Source organism: Mastacembelus armatus, chromosome 22 (genome assembly GCF_900324485.2).
Source record: "Mastacembelus armatus chromosome 22, fMasArm1.2, whole genome shotgun sequence".
NCBI classification, from domain to species: Eukaryota; Metazoa; Chordata; class Actinopteri; order Synbranchiformes; family Mastacembelidae; genus Mastacembelus; species Mastacembelus armatus.
In genome coordinates, this window is record NC_046654.1 from 3,256,054 (window position 1) to 3,272,610 (window position 16,557).

At 38.6% G+C, this 16,557-nt stretch overlaps 1 protein-coding gene, 1 long non-coding RNA gene and 5 gene segments (V, D, J or C); all 7 read right to left on the reverse strand.

The window, feature by feature from the left end:
- Nucleotides 1–1,532: 1,532 nt before the first annotated feature.
- Nucleotides 1,533–2,314, reverse strand: LOC113130970 (immunoglobulin kappa variable 1-39). The gene is made up of 2 exons (XM_074933665.1): nt 2,215–2,314; nt 1,533–2,139 (listed from the first exon to the last, which is right to left on the reverse strand). Exons 1-2 carry the CDS (start codon nt 2,246–2,248, stop codon nt 1,814–1,816), a joined length of 360 nt encoding a protein of 119 aa, XP_074789766.1. The 5' UTR covers nt 2,249–2,314; the 3' UTR covers nt 1,533–1,813.
- Nucleotides 2,315–3,482: 1,168 nt separating this feature from the next.
- On the reverse strand, nt 3,483–4,986 carry LOC113131176 (uncharacterized). Its single transcript, XR_003295761.1, has 3 exons — nt 4,755–4,986; nt 3,825–4,598; nt 3,483–3,621 (listed from the first exon to the last, which is right to left on the reverse strand). It is a non-coding gene; the product is annotated as an uncharacterized LOC113131176 (long non-coding RNA).
- A 4,405-nt stretch (nt 4,987–9,391) lies between these two features.
- Nucleotides 9,392–10,081, reverse strand: LOC113130891 (T cell receptor beta variable 29-1-like). The segment is given in 2 exon segments: nt 9,392–9,834; nt 9,953–10,081. Coding segments are annotated over 2 exon segments (393 nt in total).
- A 135-nt stretch (nt 10,082–10,216) lies between these two features.
- Nucleotides 10,217–10,776, reverse strand: LOC113129345 (T cell receptor beta variable 29-1-like). The segment is given in 2 exon segments: nt 10,217–10,551; nt 10,699–10,776. Coding segments are annotated over 2 exon segments (396 nt in total).
- A 2,918-nt stretch (nt 10,777–13,694) lies between these two features.
- Nucleotides 13,695–14,535, reverse strand: LOC113129352 (T cell receptor alpha variable 20-like). The segment is given in 3 exon segments: nt 13,695–13,711; nt 13,837–14,241; nt 14,325–14,535. Coding segments are annotated over 3 exon segments (624 nt in total).
- Nucleotides 14,536–15,037: 502 nt separating this feature from the next.
- On the reverse strand, nt 15,038–15,733 carry LOC113130600 (T cell receptor beta variable 29-1-like). The segment is given in 2 exon segments: nt 15,038–15,433; nt 15,597–15,733. Coding segments are annotated over 2 exon segments (432 nt in total).
- Nucleotides 15,734–15,862: 129 nt separating this feature from the next.
- LOC113130763 (T cell receptor beta variable 24-1-like) lies at nt 15,863–16,511 on the reverse strand. The segment is given in 2 exon segments: nt 15,863–16,211; nt 16,375–16,511. Coding segments are annotated over 2 exon segments (399 nt in total).
- Nucleotides 16,512–16,557: the final 46 nt, after the last annotated feature.

Consider the following 16,557-nt stretch of genomic DNA (forward strand, 5'->3'; position numbering starts at 1 on the left):
CCTGTTAGGTAACATGAAAAGAGAAAACGGATCATTCTGAGTTCCTCAGTATAAAAATGGGTCACAGACATTCTTTGATAAAATGGAATAATATGTAAAAAGGTCTCTGTTAGCAATAAAAACCATTGATGCTGCTTATGAGCAGACTGAGGCTTAAAAGGAAGGGGAAGTGCTCAAATTACACTTATGGTATATAAGCATCAGGTGGATAGGAGGGGCCTGTTCAAGTTCTAATTTAAATTTAAATTTAAAGTCAATAATGTTGAGATTAAAGTTGTCTTTGTATGAAAAATGGAAATTTCAGTGACTGCATTCCTGTTTTCACAGTAGTACCTTGTGTGTACCTTGATCTAAAATCATATTTATATGACTTTTTCATTTTGACAATTGAGTCCGTTAAGTACTAGTCATAGCTGGTCTACACATAACGGTGCTGCCAGAGCATCCCACATGGCTGCAGAACATCTCCAACTTGTTTGTTTGCACTGTAATAGGTGGTGAAAACATTTGTCCATTCAGAAATGGACACTTCTTTAAATTATTACCTGACAGCTAACAGAAATTACTTTTTGTCATTGCTGAGCATATATTCAAAACTATTAGATGATATTAACAATGTATGACTGATATTTGTGGTTTTCAGCTGGTGCAGTCTGCCTGTGTGTTTAACAGATTATAGTTACTTATAAAGTATAGCCTGACTTGATTATGTGAAGTATAATATTTAAGAAGGTTAATACTTTCCAAGGATGCAGCTGCATAGTTTAGCGATGTGGATGTGCCTTTATGACTCCTGGTGGCAGAAAGGAGTATAAGCTTTTATATGGCTGCAGGATAGTTTCTGCTGTTATTGGTAATGAGGAGTGACTACTACACTTATATATTATAAATTATACTTAACTAGCTGAATTAAAAATGTAATTATAAAATGGAAAAGGAATCCCACTGCATAAAGCCAGAATGCAACCACAGTCACAGGTGTGCTTGTTTCATTCAAAACCACTGACAAGGAACTGAGTTTTTGTTAAGGTCAGAGGAGATTTTTCTCAGCGTGCTTTGCTAGCTGCACAGTAGTAAACTGCACTCTGCTCAGGTCCTGTAACAGTGGTGATTAGAGAGCCATTCTTTACTGCATCACCACCCAAGTCTCCAGAGATACCAAAATGTTCTTTATATGGCTCTTCCATTGTGACATCTTTGAAGTACAAATATCCAATGAGTTTCATAGTAGTGCCTCCAGGTGAGCGCTGGTACCAGAGCATCACCCTGTAGTCAGTTTTATCATGGATACAGAAAATCTGCACCCTGTCTCCAGGTTTTGTGATGAGATCAGAGACAGACTGACGGACCTCAAGACCCAGACAAACACCTGGAGAAAGACAAAAACAACAGTAATAATGATAAAGAACATGTTTATCTTTTAAGTGATGATACATTGAAAATAGAAACAGTTCCACATTCACATGAATTATTTGTTTTTAAACAAATTATTACCTGACAGGCAACAGAAAAAAAGAAAACGCATCATTTTGATTTAATCAAAAAGAAGAGGTGCTCAGTTATATATAATGCACTAATCACTGTATCTGAGCTGTATGTATATAAGTTGCTGGGAGCTCAGGTAAATGTCACTGTGATCGATGCAGGTTCCACTGATCTCTTTGCAAAGGGAAGTGAAAACACCACTGTATAATGGTTCTAGCCTCATATCAAGAGCAGCTGGCTGGGTGGGGTCTGTTCAACCTTTAATTCAAAGCCATAAATGTTGATAAGGTTTGGTTCAGTTTTTGTTTAAAGAAGAAGGGATTTGTTGTCACTGTGCATAGCTAGCTGCACAGTAGTACACTGCAGTGTGGTCAGGAGCCTTTAGGTCACTTATAAACAGAGAACCGTTCTTTGCTGTTTCTCCACTCATATCTCCAGTGATCTTAAAATGCTTTTCGAAAGACTCCTCGTGTTTTATCTCGCTGTAATACACATGTCCAATGCGTTTCAGAGCGTGGTCTCCAGGGGTTTGCTGGTACCAATGCATGAGTGTGTAGTCAGTTTTTGCATGGCTGCAGACCAGCTGGACTTTGTCTCCAGCTCGACTTAGAAGAGCTGGTGGTGTCTGGTCGACCTTGACACCCACGCAAACACCTAGAAAGAGAGAAAATGAATAAACGTATAAAAATGCCAGATGAAGTGGTGCTAATGAATGATGAAATTGATTACCAGTGAGCCAAAATATAAAGAATAATGTTGACATGTTGACTCTCTGAGTGAACACTCAATGGTGAGCTCTTGTCTCTATATGTTCTGTATATGCCCTTTGTTTTTACACCCTGCTCTATAAACCAGCTGCATTAAGTTTCTTTGACTGTCTGGAGTATTTCTAGAGCTCCAGCACCGCCTACTGGAGATACATAAAACTCAGATTTTAATCTGTATTACACTTCTCAAATGGATTATCAAGCAGTTTTTGTTCAGCTGCTCACACTTCTCACATCACTGTGTTTGCTGACAGCACAGAAATACACACCGTTGTCCTCAGGCAGCAAGTCTGTTATAGTAAGAGACCCATTGTATATACTGTCTTTGATGGCTGAATATTTGGTTGGAGCTGCTCCTCCATAGTCTGGCTGCCCACCAAAAACTGTGTAGACAATAAGGGTCATGGTTTCCCCTGGACGCTGCCTGTACCAGTACATCTGGTTATGACCAGCATCTTTGTTGTGGCTGCAGTTCATCTCTGCAGATTTAGACTGGTAACTCCAGCTGACTTTAGGGTATTGGGTAACACCCTGGCAGTGAACTGTGTGGAGAAAATAAAGAATTCCACATAATTTGTATGTATATTTTAGAAACAAAAGTTATTTTAAAAAGGTTTAATTTGTATTAATTTATGTGGTGATCTGTATTTTAAACTCTGTTTTTGTTCACGTTCACAATAAGTTCCTATATTTAAACATTTCTGAAACAATAAAAAATTTACTAGCCAAATTTTCATTGTTAAAGGCACAAAATAATAAGTAAACATACACATTTCTTACACAACTCAAAAAAAAAATTTCCCCTTGTACCTTGAAGCCACAGAGATGAAATTGCAAATATGATGAGTACTTGAGTCATCCTTAGCCAGTCACTATCTGTGATGCAGCCACAGCAGGTACTGCTGGTTATAATAGGAGGTGTGACCCTGAAGACCTCCCATCTTAAATATCAGAAGAAAACCCAATAGTGGTTTGGCTTATTCCAGGTGCAAAGTGCTGTGAACTGTAATACAGAAATGAAAAACTGAAATAGGAGGTTTTTGTACTGAGAAGCAGTGATATCTAGCACTGTGGTAACAGGCAGCACAGAAGTACATTGCACTGTTGCTTTCGCTGAGTTCTTCAATTGTTAATATGCAACTTTGGTTTTTCTCTGCGCTCCCATCTATCTTCACAGCCATTCCTTTCTCTGGGGTTCCAGTGGTTCCTAGCATGTATCCCAGGAGCTGCAGCTGTCCGTGTGATTGCTTGTACCAAAGGATTCGGTTATAGTTGTCAATGCTGTGGAAACACGTGATTTGGGCTTTTTCTCCAGGTTTGTGGTACAGAACAGCTGGAGTCTGGTAGACTTGGTCACTAAGAGAGGATCCTGTTTAACATTATCAACAAAACAGACAAAAAACCAACATAAATGAACAAACAGAAATGAATAAACATAAATGAATGAATGATGAAAAACTGAGCAAAATAAAGTGCAGCTATAAGAGCAACAGCATAGACACTTACTGTACAAAATCAAATATATAAACATTTCAAACTAGGAAAGAATTTTAAAAATCATGTTGACATTACCTGAAACTAGAATACTTTTGAAAGAAAGGCCAAGGAGCAAATAAAATAGGAAGTTCATTTTGTGTTCTCTGGAGTTATGATGGTAGATTATACCATCATAGGCTGGTTTCTGTGAGTTATTGTATTTTCTACAGTGCATATGCAGTTATACAGATTTTTGCGGCATCTTTTTTTTTTTTTTAGCAAAAGTAACATGAAGCCAAGTGGGTGGGTGGTGTCATAGTAAATCCTCCTCCTCTTAACACACCACTGGTGCTTTATGAAAGCCTGAGTAATGATATGCTGCCACCTAATGAGAGGAAAGAACATTAGTTAAGGCAGCTGTGAGCTGTGAAAACCGTGAGGATGCTTTTGTATTGAAGAGCAGTGATATGTAGCAGACACGCAGACGCAGAGCTATGAGTTGTTATACAGAGATGAAAATATTTGATAGGAAAGGTTTTTGTACTATAAAGAAGTGATATGTAGCACTGTGTAAACTAGCAGTACAGAAATACACCGCACTGCTGTTCACATTGAGTTTTTCAGTTGTTAATGAGCAGGTTTGGTCTTTATCTGCACTCCCATTCATCTTCACATCCACCCCAGACTGTGGGTTTGCGTTATTTTTGTACATGTATCCCAGGTAATGTAGTTTATTATTCTTTGATTGCTTGTACCAGAGGATTTGATCATAGCTGTCAATTCTGTGTGAACAGCTAATTTTGGCTCTTTCTCCAGTGTAGGTGTAAATGTCTGCCGGACCCTGGTCAACTTTGTCATTTAGAGAGGAACCTATAAAAATGAATAAACACTGATGAATTGCAAAGTCAAATAATAAATCATTCACAAGTGCAGCTGAAATAGCAGCAGTATAGGAATTAGGTTGTAAATCTATAAACAGATTCTTTTAAATGAATTAAAATGGCTGTAAACAACCGTTGACATTACCTGATACCAGAATTGTGTTTAAAGTAGCGCCCAGGACTAAGATGATCATTTTGTGTTTTCCTGTTTGGTTATATTGAACAATACAATGTATGAAGCAGTTTCACTGAGCATTTCCAGTCTTATTTTGCAGTAACCCCTCCTATATCATCATGGGGGTGGCCTCAGTGTGCATCCTGCTTGTAAAAATGATTACTATTGTCAACTCCCACTACAGCCCCACTGAGTCATTATGAAAATCTGTCTAATGAAGTATTGAAGAAGACATGCAGGTGCAGGGAGCTATGAGTTGTTATACAGAGATGAAAATATTTGATAGGAAAGGTTTTTGTACTATGAAGCAGTGATATGTAGCACTGTGTAAACTAGCAGCACAGAAATACACTGCGTTGCTGTTCAGGTTGAGTTGTTCAATAGTTAATGTGCATGTGTCCCCTTTATTTGCACTTCCATCTATTGTTACGTTCACCCCAGTCTCTGGATATCCATCCTTTCCGAACATGTATCCTAGGAGCTGCATTTGGCCGTTCTTTATTTGCTTGTACCAGAGGATTCGATCATAGCTGTCAACACTGTGTGAACAGCTAATTTTGGCTCTTTCTCCAGTGTAGGTGTAAATGTCTGCCGGACCCTGGTCAACTTTGTCATTTAGAGAGGAACCTATAAAAATGAATAAACACTGATAAATTGCAAAGTCAAATAATAAATCATTCACAAGTGCAGCTGAAATAGCAGCAGTATAGGAATTAGGTTGTAAATCTATAAACAGATTCTTTTAAATGAATTAAAATGGCTGTAAACAACCGTTGACATTACCTGATACCAGAATTGTGTTTAAAGTAGCGCCCAGGACTAAGATGATCATTTTGTGTTTTCCTGTTTGGTTATATTGAACAATACAATGTATGAAGCAGTTTCACTGAGCATTTCCAGTCTTATTTTGCAGTAACCCCTCCTATATCATCATGGGGGTGGCCTCAGTGTGCATCCTGCTTGTAAAAATGATTACTATTGTCAACTCCCACTACAGCCCCACTGAGTCATTATGAAAATCTGTCTAATGAAGTATTGAAGAAGACATGCAGGTGCAGGGAGCTATGAGTTGTTATACAGAGATGAAAATATTTGATAGGAAAGGTTTTTGTACTATGAAGCAGTGATATGTAGCACTGTGTAAACTAGCAGCACAGAAATACACTGCGTTGCTGTTCAGGTTGAGTTGTTCAATAGTTAATGTGCATGTGTCCCCTTTATTTGCACTTCCATCTATTGTTACATTCACCCCAGTCTCTGGATATCCATCCTTTACGACCATGTATCCTAGAAGCTGCATTTGGCCGTTCTTTATTTGCTTGTACCAAAGGATTCGGTTATAGTTGTCAATGCTGTGGAAACACGTGATTTGGGCTTTTTCTCCAGGTTTGTGGTACAGAACAGCTGGAGTCTGGTAGACTTGGTCACTAAGAGAGGATCCTGTTTAACATTATCAACAAAACAGACAAAAAACCAACAGAAATGAACAAACAGAAATGAATAAACATAAATGAATGAATGAAGAAATGAAAAACTGAGCAAAATAAAGTGCAGCTATAAGAGCAACAGCATAGACACTTACTGTACAAAATCAAATATATAAACATTTCAAACTAGGAAAGAATTTTAAAAATCATGTTGACATTACCTGAAACTAGAATACTTTTGAAAGAAAGGCCAAGGAGCAAATAAAATAGGAAGTTCATTTTGTGTTCTCTGGAGTTATGATGGTAGATTATACCATCATAGGCTGGTTTCTGTGAGTTATTGTATTTTCTACAGTGCATATGCAGTTATACAGATTTTTGCGGCATCTTTTTTTTTTTTTAGTAAAAGTAACATGAAGCCAAGTGGGTGGGTGGTGTCATAGTAAATCCTCCTCCTCTTAACACACCACTGGTGCTTTATGAAAGCCTGAGTAATGATATGCTGCCACCTAATGAGAGGAAAGAACATTATTTAAGGCAGCTGTGAGCTGTGAAAACCGTGAGGATGCTTTTGTATTGAAGAGCAGTGATATGTAGCAGACACGCAGACGCAGAGCTATGAGTTGTTATACAGAGATGAAAATATTTGATAGGAAAGGTTTTTGTACTATGAAGAAGTGATATGTAGCACTGTGTAAACTAGCAGCACAGAAATACACCGCACTGCTGTTCACATTGAGTTTTTCAGTTGTTAATGAGCAGGTTTGGTCTTTATCTGCACTCCCATTCATCTTCACATCCACCCCAGACTGTGGGTTTGCGTTATTTTTGTACATGTATCCCAGGTAATGTAGTTTATTATTCTTTGATTGCTTGTACCAGAGGATTCGATCATAGCTGTCAATTCTGTGTGAACAGCTAATTTTGGCTCTTTCTCCAGTGTAGGTGTAAATGTCTGCCGGACCCTGGTCAACTTTGTCATTTAGAGAGGAACCTGTAAAAATGAATAAACACTGATAAATTGCAAAGTCAAATAATAAATCATTCACAAGTGCAGCTGAAATAGCAGCAGTATAGGAATTAGGTTGTAAATCTATAAACAGATTCTTTTAAATGAATTGAAATGGCTGTAAACAACAGTTGACATTACCTGATACCAGAATTGTGTTTAAAGTAGCACACAGGACTAAGATGATCATTTTGTGTTTTCCTGTTTGGTTATGAACAATACAATGTATGAAGCAGTTTCACTGAGCATTTCCAGTCTTATTTTGCAGTAACCCCTCCTATATCATCATGGGGGTGGCCTCAGTGTGCATCCTGCTTGTAAAAATGATTACTATTGTCAACTCCCACTACAGCCCCACTGAGTCATTATGAAAATCTGTCTAATGAAGTATTGAAGAAGACATGCAGGTGCAGGGAGCTATGAGTTGTTATACAGAGATGAAAATATTTGATAGGAAAGGTTTTTGTACTATGAAGCAGTGATATGTAGCACTGTGTAAACTAGCAGCACAGAAATACACTGCGTTGCTGTTCAGGTTGAGTTGTTCAATAGTTAATGTGCATGTGTCCCCTTTATTTGCACTTCCATCTATTGTTACGTTCACCCCAGTCTCTGGATATCCATCCTTTAGGAACATGTATCCTAGGAGCTGCATTTGGCCGTTCTTTATTTGCTTGTACCAGAGGATTTGATTATAGGTGTCAACACTGTGTGAACAGCTAATTTTGGCTCGTTCTCCAGGTTTCTTGTACATGTCCAGTGGATTCTGGTCAACTTTGTCATTTAGAGAGGAACCTGTGGAAAAAATATCAACAAAATGTGTCATCATGAGAGCAAGTCCTCAGAGTAAATGAATGCTCAACAGGAGTTTTAGGTGTTAACCTGGGAAATCATTTTTACATTACCTGAAACCAGCATGACATTAATGGTCAGGCAGAAGACAATGATCATGTTGAGATGAATGGCTGATTTTAAGAACATCTTGTTGTTGGTACTGTGTTTTCATCACTGTAAATTCAGTTCTCCTCTTGGTGGGGAAACCTTGCTTTCAGGAAAAGAAACTTTTTTTAATATGTGGGTGGTTTCATAATCAATTGTCTGCTTTTTCATCTCACACTACACACTACAGAGACATTGTACTGCCACCTTACGTAAGGAAACAAAATAACATAGACCTGAAATGAACCCTGAACCTCAAGTTGTGCAAATGTTAAGCTCTGAATCAGAATTTTGCACATGGGCGTCAGTGGAGGAGACAAGCCATGTTTGTTTTTGTGAAGAATACATAAAAATGTTATATGTCAATATTTGGGTAGTAATGCTTGAGCCTTTGTTTTTGAGCATTTAGAAAACAGAGTTTGACAAGAATACAACAATAACAATCTTACACTAACAGTCTTACATAGTAGGGACTACAACTTGAGGATAAGATGCAAGGAAGGGAAACAAGGAGACATTTTAAGGAAATGAGAAGCACCCACAGATATCGTCAGTGTTACTTTAGAGCTCCCTCTGTAGTTTATTAGAAACTGTTGCATCATTTATACCTAGTGGCATCAGTATTTGGGTATTTGTGCAGCTGTCTAAGTCACCTGTATCACTGTGTTGACTCACAGCACAGAAATACACTCCGCTGTCCTCCGGAACCAGCTTTTCCACTTTCAAAGATCCAGTCTGAGCATTATCTCTTGTTGCTGGAAATTTATCTTCCCTGAAGCCAGTTGCATACTTATATGGGGGAGTTGTAGTTGTGTAAACTATTTCCTTCATTCCCTCTCCTGGCAGCTGTCTGTACCAGTACATCTGGAAGTAGCTAGCATCCTTGGTGTGACTACAATGTATTGTTGCAGCATCACTCTCATTCTTCCACAGTTTGTCAGTCTGGGTGACATCACTCCCATTAGTTAATCCTGTGGGGTCAAAAATCACATGTCATCTTACAGGACCACTAACACACTACATGGACAAAGAAAGATGGACATAAAAGCATTAGTATGAACATAAACCTTTTTTCATAATGTACAGTACCTATAATACAGAGCAGAGCTGCAGAGAGTTTGATCAGACCAGCTGTGAACATTATTGAGAAAGATGAACTGAGAGACCAGAGTCACTGTTGTATCTCCCATAGATGTGACGTTGCAACAGAGATATGAAGAGTTGCAGGTGGGAGTGTCCCTGTATAATATGTATTTCTATGGTTGCAGTCGTGGTCCCCCTAGAGACAGTTAATGAGATTAAATCGAAGGTTGGTAATAGGGCACTGAGGTTTTTGTTCAGCTTCCACATGTGTCTGTGTCACTGTGTTCACTAACAGCACAGAAATACAAGCCGTTATCTTCTGGCACCAGGTTCTTCACTGTGAATGTCCCACTCTCAGCATTAGGCTTTTTTGCTGTAAATTTCATCTCATCTCTGAAGTCTGGTTCAAAGTCAGGATTTGTATTTGCAGTAGTGTACACTATTTGTTTCATAGTTTCTCCAGGCAGCTGTCGGTACCAGTACATCTGGTAGTAAGTAGCACCCATGATGTGACTGCACTGTATTGTTGCATTGTCACCCTCTTTTTCCCACAGTATGTCAGCCTGGGTGATATCGCTTCCATCAGTTAGACCTGTGTGTTTAACAAGTAAAGTTACCACTAGTGGACATTTCAAGTTGGGTGATAGATTAATTTAAATAATTTTCAACTTTTGCTGATTAACTGTTAAAGGTTAGTGGGTAGATCTTACCTTGTATCCAGAGCAGTAATATCAAAAAGTGCAGAAGACCATGTTTAAGGTCCATGTTGTGCCATTTACAGAATGCAACAGGTCTAATATAACTCAGTACAGTCAGTGATCTAAATGTGATAAGTAGGAGTGTCATGTGATGGTCTGTGATCATGTTGGTTGCAGTTGCATCAAAATCCACATGATGTAACTGGGAGAATCTGTGGTACTCGAGGTCCCCCTACAGTACATGAGAAAATTGTAATAGTACACTGAGGTTTTTGTTCAGCTTCCACATGTGTCTGTGTCACTGTGTTCACTAACAGCACAGAAATACAAGCCGTTATCTTCTGGCACCAGGTTCTTCACTGTGAATGTCCCACTCTCAGCAGCAGACTTGGTGGCTGAGAATTTCTCTGTGCTGAACTTTCCAAAGTCATGTTCTGTTTTTGCTGTTGTTGTGAACACAATTAGTTTCATAGTTTCTCCAGGCAGCTGTCGGTACCAGTACATCTGGAAGTAAGTAGCCCCCTTGGTGTGGCTGCAGTCTATTGTTGCAGTTTCACCCTCTTTTTTCCACAGTATGTCAGTCTGGGTGACACCACTATCATCAGTTAAACCTGTGTGCAAAACAATTCAAATGACCAGTTGTTAACAGGCTTTTGGACGTGGTTGTCCAGGATGACTTTCAAATAAATAAATATAAAAATAAAAATTATTTAATGGGATCTTGTAATTAATAAACAGGTGATTTTATTCTGAATTACCTGTAGTCCACAGTGAAAAGACCAACAGCACCAGAAGGTGTTTGATTATGATAATTTCCATGTTCTGTTAGACAAAATCTGCCCGTGTCAGATAGTCTATAAGAAGATTAACAGGTGGGAGTGTCACTGCAGTGTGTGACGTGATCCTATATTGTCATTCAAGATGTAGTATAAGTGGTACTGGAGGTCCCCCTACAGTACAGTACTGTGCAGTTTTCGGCACAAAAAAATACACAGGGCATGCTTTGAATGGTAAATTACATAAATGGTTTTTCGTTTATCAATTAACTTTTAGAAAGTGTAGTAAAAGAAACAAAACCTAAATCTAATCAGTATTTGCAGCCTTCCCTCTGAAAGAGGTCTTCATGAACTCTACTGGGTTCTTTATGGGCTCATTGTTCTGTACGATGAACCTGGGATCCGTCAGACACTTGGAAACTTGGTGGAAACTAAAACATCTACAGTGCATAACGTTTCTGCACAGTAGTGTACATTAATACATTACATACATACATTAATCCTCTGTAGAATACCTCTACTTGTATTTGGTAAAGCTAAAGAGGGCAGATACATTAAAACCTTCTGAGGATAGTTTAAACAAAAAATAACAATTATGCTCTACTTCATTGGTAAGCAGTATATGTAGATGGTTGTATAGGTGGTAGTGTTGGTCACCCCACAGTTCAGTACTGTCATTAATGTTCCTTGTAGTTCAGATCACAATAGTTTGGATGATCACAGACGTTATGTAGATCCAAGGACTACAACTACATTTTGTTTAACTGTGAGCCACAACATGACCTCAGAGAAGGTCAAAATTGCTTCAGAGCAGTTGATAAAATCTTCAGAGGCTTGGTTTCGAAGGAGGCTGGCTGCAGGTGTTCACAGATAAACGAGAGTTTTCTGTATTGACTTGAGAGGAATCTGCAGCACTGTGTCGACTGGCAGCACAGAAATACACACCGCTGTCATTTAACGTGACATTGGAAACAGTCAGCTTCGAATATTTACTGCCATCCCCAGCAAAGCTGATTTTTCCTTTGACGTCGCCCTCAGGGTATGGGAACTTCAGATTTAGATACCCCAGGTACTTTAAAGCTTTGTGTTCGTCTTGTTTGTACCAGAGTATTTGCTCATAATAAGGTATGCTGTGTGAACAGCTAATCTCACTATCAACAGTGTCAGCTGTTCTCTTAGTGATGAAAAGTGGTGTTTGGATGACAGTGAAGGTATTAGAAGCACCTGTAGGAAAAGAACAGGTGACAGTATAAGAAGAAATCCTGACATTATTAGCTGTATATGATGTCTGTCTCTGCTTGAATGCTCACCCTTGAGATGAAGGACACAAAAAATGAAGACCATGAAGATCATGTTCAACACGTTTCGAACAAAAACCATGTTGTCAGCCTTTCTCTCCTGTCAGTGCTGCTCCTGGGGATTAGAGTACATCACTGTTACAATAGAAAGAAGAGGGTGAGGTTTTGGACGTCTCTGTCAGAGCAGTGTTGTTTTCTTTAGGAGGGTACAATAAGCTGATTGAACATTACATTTGCTGCTGAAGTTTGTCTCCCCCTGGTGGAATGAAAAGTTCTGGCTGTGACTTATTGGATCTCCTATTCATTATTTTTCAGTTTCACAGAAATTCACAAGCAGCATGGCTGATCATTTCAGTTCAGGACAGGAGTTTGCTGTTATTGGTGTCTTTGACTAATACACATAACATACAGACCACAGGCATATAAACCAAAAACCTGCAACTAATTGTATCTCACTTATTCTTTAGGTAGTCTACTGTGCAGCTTTTGTGTATCAGGCATTCAGTGGAATGGTTTACCATTTCATTGTGGACTAGACTGTAAGCATTTTAAGAGGCCAGTGCCATGCATGTCTTTTTATAAACAGGAAATGTTTCTTTGTCTTGTGTCTCAGTTACCAACTGGGATAAAATCAGTTGGGTGACATCCTCTGATTGTGTTAGCAGCTGTATTAAAACCCAGATGGTGAGTCAAACTGTAACGGTAAATGTTTGCCGCACTGTAGGCTGCCCTAGAGTACACGAGGTAATCAGTTTGTTTTTTTTTTTTAACTGTTGTGTGAACGGGGCACTGGGGTTTTTGTTCAGCTTTCACGTGTGTCTGTGTCACTGTGTTCACTCACAGCACAGAAATACAAGCCTTTATCATCTGGCACCAGATCTTTCACTGTAAATGTCCCATCCTTAGCATTGACCTTGGTGGCTGAGAATTTCTTTTTGCTGAAATCTCCAAAATCATGATCTTGTATGCCACTCCTTGTGAATACTACTAATTCCATTGTTTTTCCGGGCAGCTGTCTGAACCAGTACATGTAAAAGTATAGATCCCCCTTAGTTTGGCTGCAGTGTATCGTAGCATTGTCACCCTCATTTTTCCACAGTATGTCTGTCTGAGTGACATCATTTCCATCAGTAAAACCTGTGTACAGGATAGTAAAGGTTAGTGCTGTAAATATTTTGGATTCCTATAAAATTCTTTTCTAAATTACAAGCTAATGAGATCAGAATCTTGAAATGTAAACCTGTTTTTCTAAACTAGATTCCACAGTTGATGCTTTATATTTCCATTACCTGTAGTCCAAAGCAATAAGGCTGACAGTATGAGGAGGTGTTGTTTGATCATGATAGGATCCATGTTTGCCTAGACAGAAACTACCAAAGTCTCATGGTTAATATGAAGAGCTGCAGTGGGAGTGTCACTGCATTGATCGACATGACTGTGTTCCTGTTTTACAAAGCTGAATATTTTCTGGTTTACTTAGTCTTGAGTGATTGTAAACTGAATATATGTCCTTTTTGCCCCAATGTTTAGATGAAATTAGACATTTCAAAACATTTCCTTGGATTGTTGGGAGCTTGTGACGCACACTTTTCATAATTTCCTGACATGTTGTCGACCAAATGATTCATCTCTGAATCAAGGCAATAATCAGCAGGTTCACTGAAAAATTAAAGTTAAGATTTAAGATTTTATCATTCCTGTATAAGAACAGATCAGAGATTGAGAATCATCAATTACTAAGTCAAACTTTATTTCAAAAAGCACAATCTCAAAGTCGTGTCAGAAGAGATTGAGTTTGTGTAAAAAAAAAAAAGAAAGAAACTCTTTAAAGGTTTGGCTTGGCTGCTGGTTGGCTGCAGGTGTTCAGACGACACACAGATAAAGGTTTTTGCATTGACTTGGGGGGAATCTGCAGCACTGTGTCGACTGGCAGCACAAAAATACACAGCACTGTCGTTTAATTTAAGATTGGAAATGCTCAGGCTCGACTGGTGACGGCCATCTCCATCAAAGCTGATCTTTTCTTTCACGTCGTCCTCTGGGTATAGGAAATTCAGATTCAGATATCCCAGAAGCTTCAGACCTTTGCCTTCATCTTGTCTGTACCAGAGAATGATATCATAATTTGTTATGTTGTGTGAACACTTGATCTCACTGGCAACAGATTCACCATTTTTCTTTATAATGAAAGCAGGTGTTTGGATGACACGTTTGGTGTCTGAGGCACCTGTAAAAAAAAAAAATGTAGAAAATAATTGAGATACAGAAATCATTAACTTTGTCTTAGTCTGGAATATACTTGTTTCTTACCCTTACTCCCTGGGAGGTGAAGGAAGTAAAACAGAAAGGCCATGAAGATCATGTTTAAGAACTTCAGATGTGAGACTCCACTCTCAGCTTTTGTTTTAGCACCTGTAGATGACAAAGCATCGGTTACAACTAAATCAGCAGGGGGAGTTGTCAGAGGCATGTCTTTAACTGTATCAGCAGTAGAGATTAGTGCTATCTTCATCTTGTACTGGGTATGTGGATGTTTATTTCCCCCTGTTGGTGTGGCAAATACATTACCTCAAATAAACGTTTTGTGAAGTTGTTTCGTCCCATTTTTGAATTCAGTAAAATTCAATCGTTTCCCGTTTTATTTAGAAACACTAGGGCTAATGGTTAATATGTTTTAGTAGGTCTTTAACCGGATTCTGTATTCTGCTCTCCTCTTTAGTCAGGGACAGAAACTGTAAAATTGAATTCATTGTCAGAAACAGAATAATTGGTATCTCAGCATACAGTTCTACATGTTTCATTCAGTCCCATGACGGACTTTTCAGTTTTAATTGAATAAGTTCAGGCTGAATATTTACCATTGAGTCAGTGGTTCTTACTGTGGTTCACTTGTTTACCACAAAAGCAAAACTGTAAACAGAAACTTGTTACCATGTCTAAATACAAAAGATCTCAGATACTGAACGTTACTGTCAGTAAATCTTAACATACTGTACCATATGTGTGTTCTGAGTCAATAATGACCTATGTTGTCTTTTAATTACACAACAATTAGAGAAACTCTTGAACAGAAGTTTTGGAGCAGCCTTGCAAGTCAACTGTGTCACTGTGTTCACTAACAGCACAGAAATACAAGCCGTTATCTTCTGGCACCAGGTTCTTCACTGTGAATGTCCCACTCTCAGCATTAGGCTTTTTTGCTGTAAATTTCATCTCATCTCTGAAGTCTGGTTCAAAGTCAGGATTTGCATTTGTTGTAGTGTACACTATTTGTTTCATAGTTTCTCCAGGCAGCTGTCGGTACCAGTACATCTGGTAGTAGCCAGCACCCTTGGTGTGGCTGCAGTCTATTGTTGCAGTTTCACCCTCTTTTTTCCACAGTATGTCAGTCTGGGTGACACCACTATCATCAGTTAGACCTGTGTGCAAAACATTTAACATTAGCATGTGTAACCTTTGATATTATTTTATTTATGCTCTGACATGATTTCTATTTCAGTTACCAATGATGAGAACAACAATCTAAAACTGCTAGTTTAAACATTTTTTATAAACAGAGTTGATTTGATATATTTTCATTACCTGTAGTCCACAGGACAAACACTGACAACATGAAGAGGCATTGTTTAATGAAGATAACGTCCATGTTCTGTTAGACGGAAACTGACTGAGAGTCTCATACAGTTACAGAGGGATGAAGAGCTGGGGGTGTTACTTTGTGTAATGTGAGCTGCTATATAAAGAAATCTACATTGTGAGTCTGGCTGTAGATAGTATTGTAAGTGGTTGCAGGGGTCCCCCTACAGTACAGGAGAATAATTGTTTTGGAAACATTTGTATGAAAAATGTTTTGGGTTTTTGTTCAGCTTCCACATGTGTCTGTGTCACTGTGTTCACTAACAGCACAGAAATACAAGCCTTTATCTTCTGGCACCAGGTTCTTCACTGTGAATGTCCCACTCTCAGCAGCAGACTTGTTGGCTGAGAATTTCTCTGTGCTGAACTTTCCAAAGTCATGTTCTGTTTTTGCTGTTGTTGTGAACACAATTAGTTTCATAGTTTCTCCAGGCAGCTGTCGGTACCAGTACATCTGGAAGTAGTCAGCACCCTTGGTGTGGCTGCAGTCTATTGTTGCAGTTTCACCCTCTTTTTTCCACAGTATGTCAGTCTGGGTGACACCACTCTCATCAGTTAGACCTGTGTGCAAAACATTTAACATTAGCATGTGTAACCTTTGATATTATTTTATTTATGCTCTGACATGATTTCTATTTCAGTTACCAATGATGAGAACAACAATCTAAAACTGCTAGTTTAAACATTTTTTATAAACAGAGTTGATTTGATATATTTTCATTACCTGTAGTCCACAGGACAAACACTGACAACATGAAGAGGCATTGTTTAATGAAGATAACGTCCATGTTCTGTTAGACTGAAACTGACTGAGAGTCTCATACAGTTACAGAGGGATGAAGAGCTGGGGGTGTTACTTTGTGTAATGTGAGCTGCTATATAAAGAAATCTACATTGTGAGTCTGGC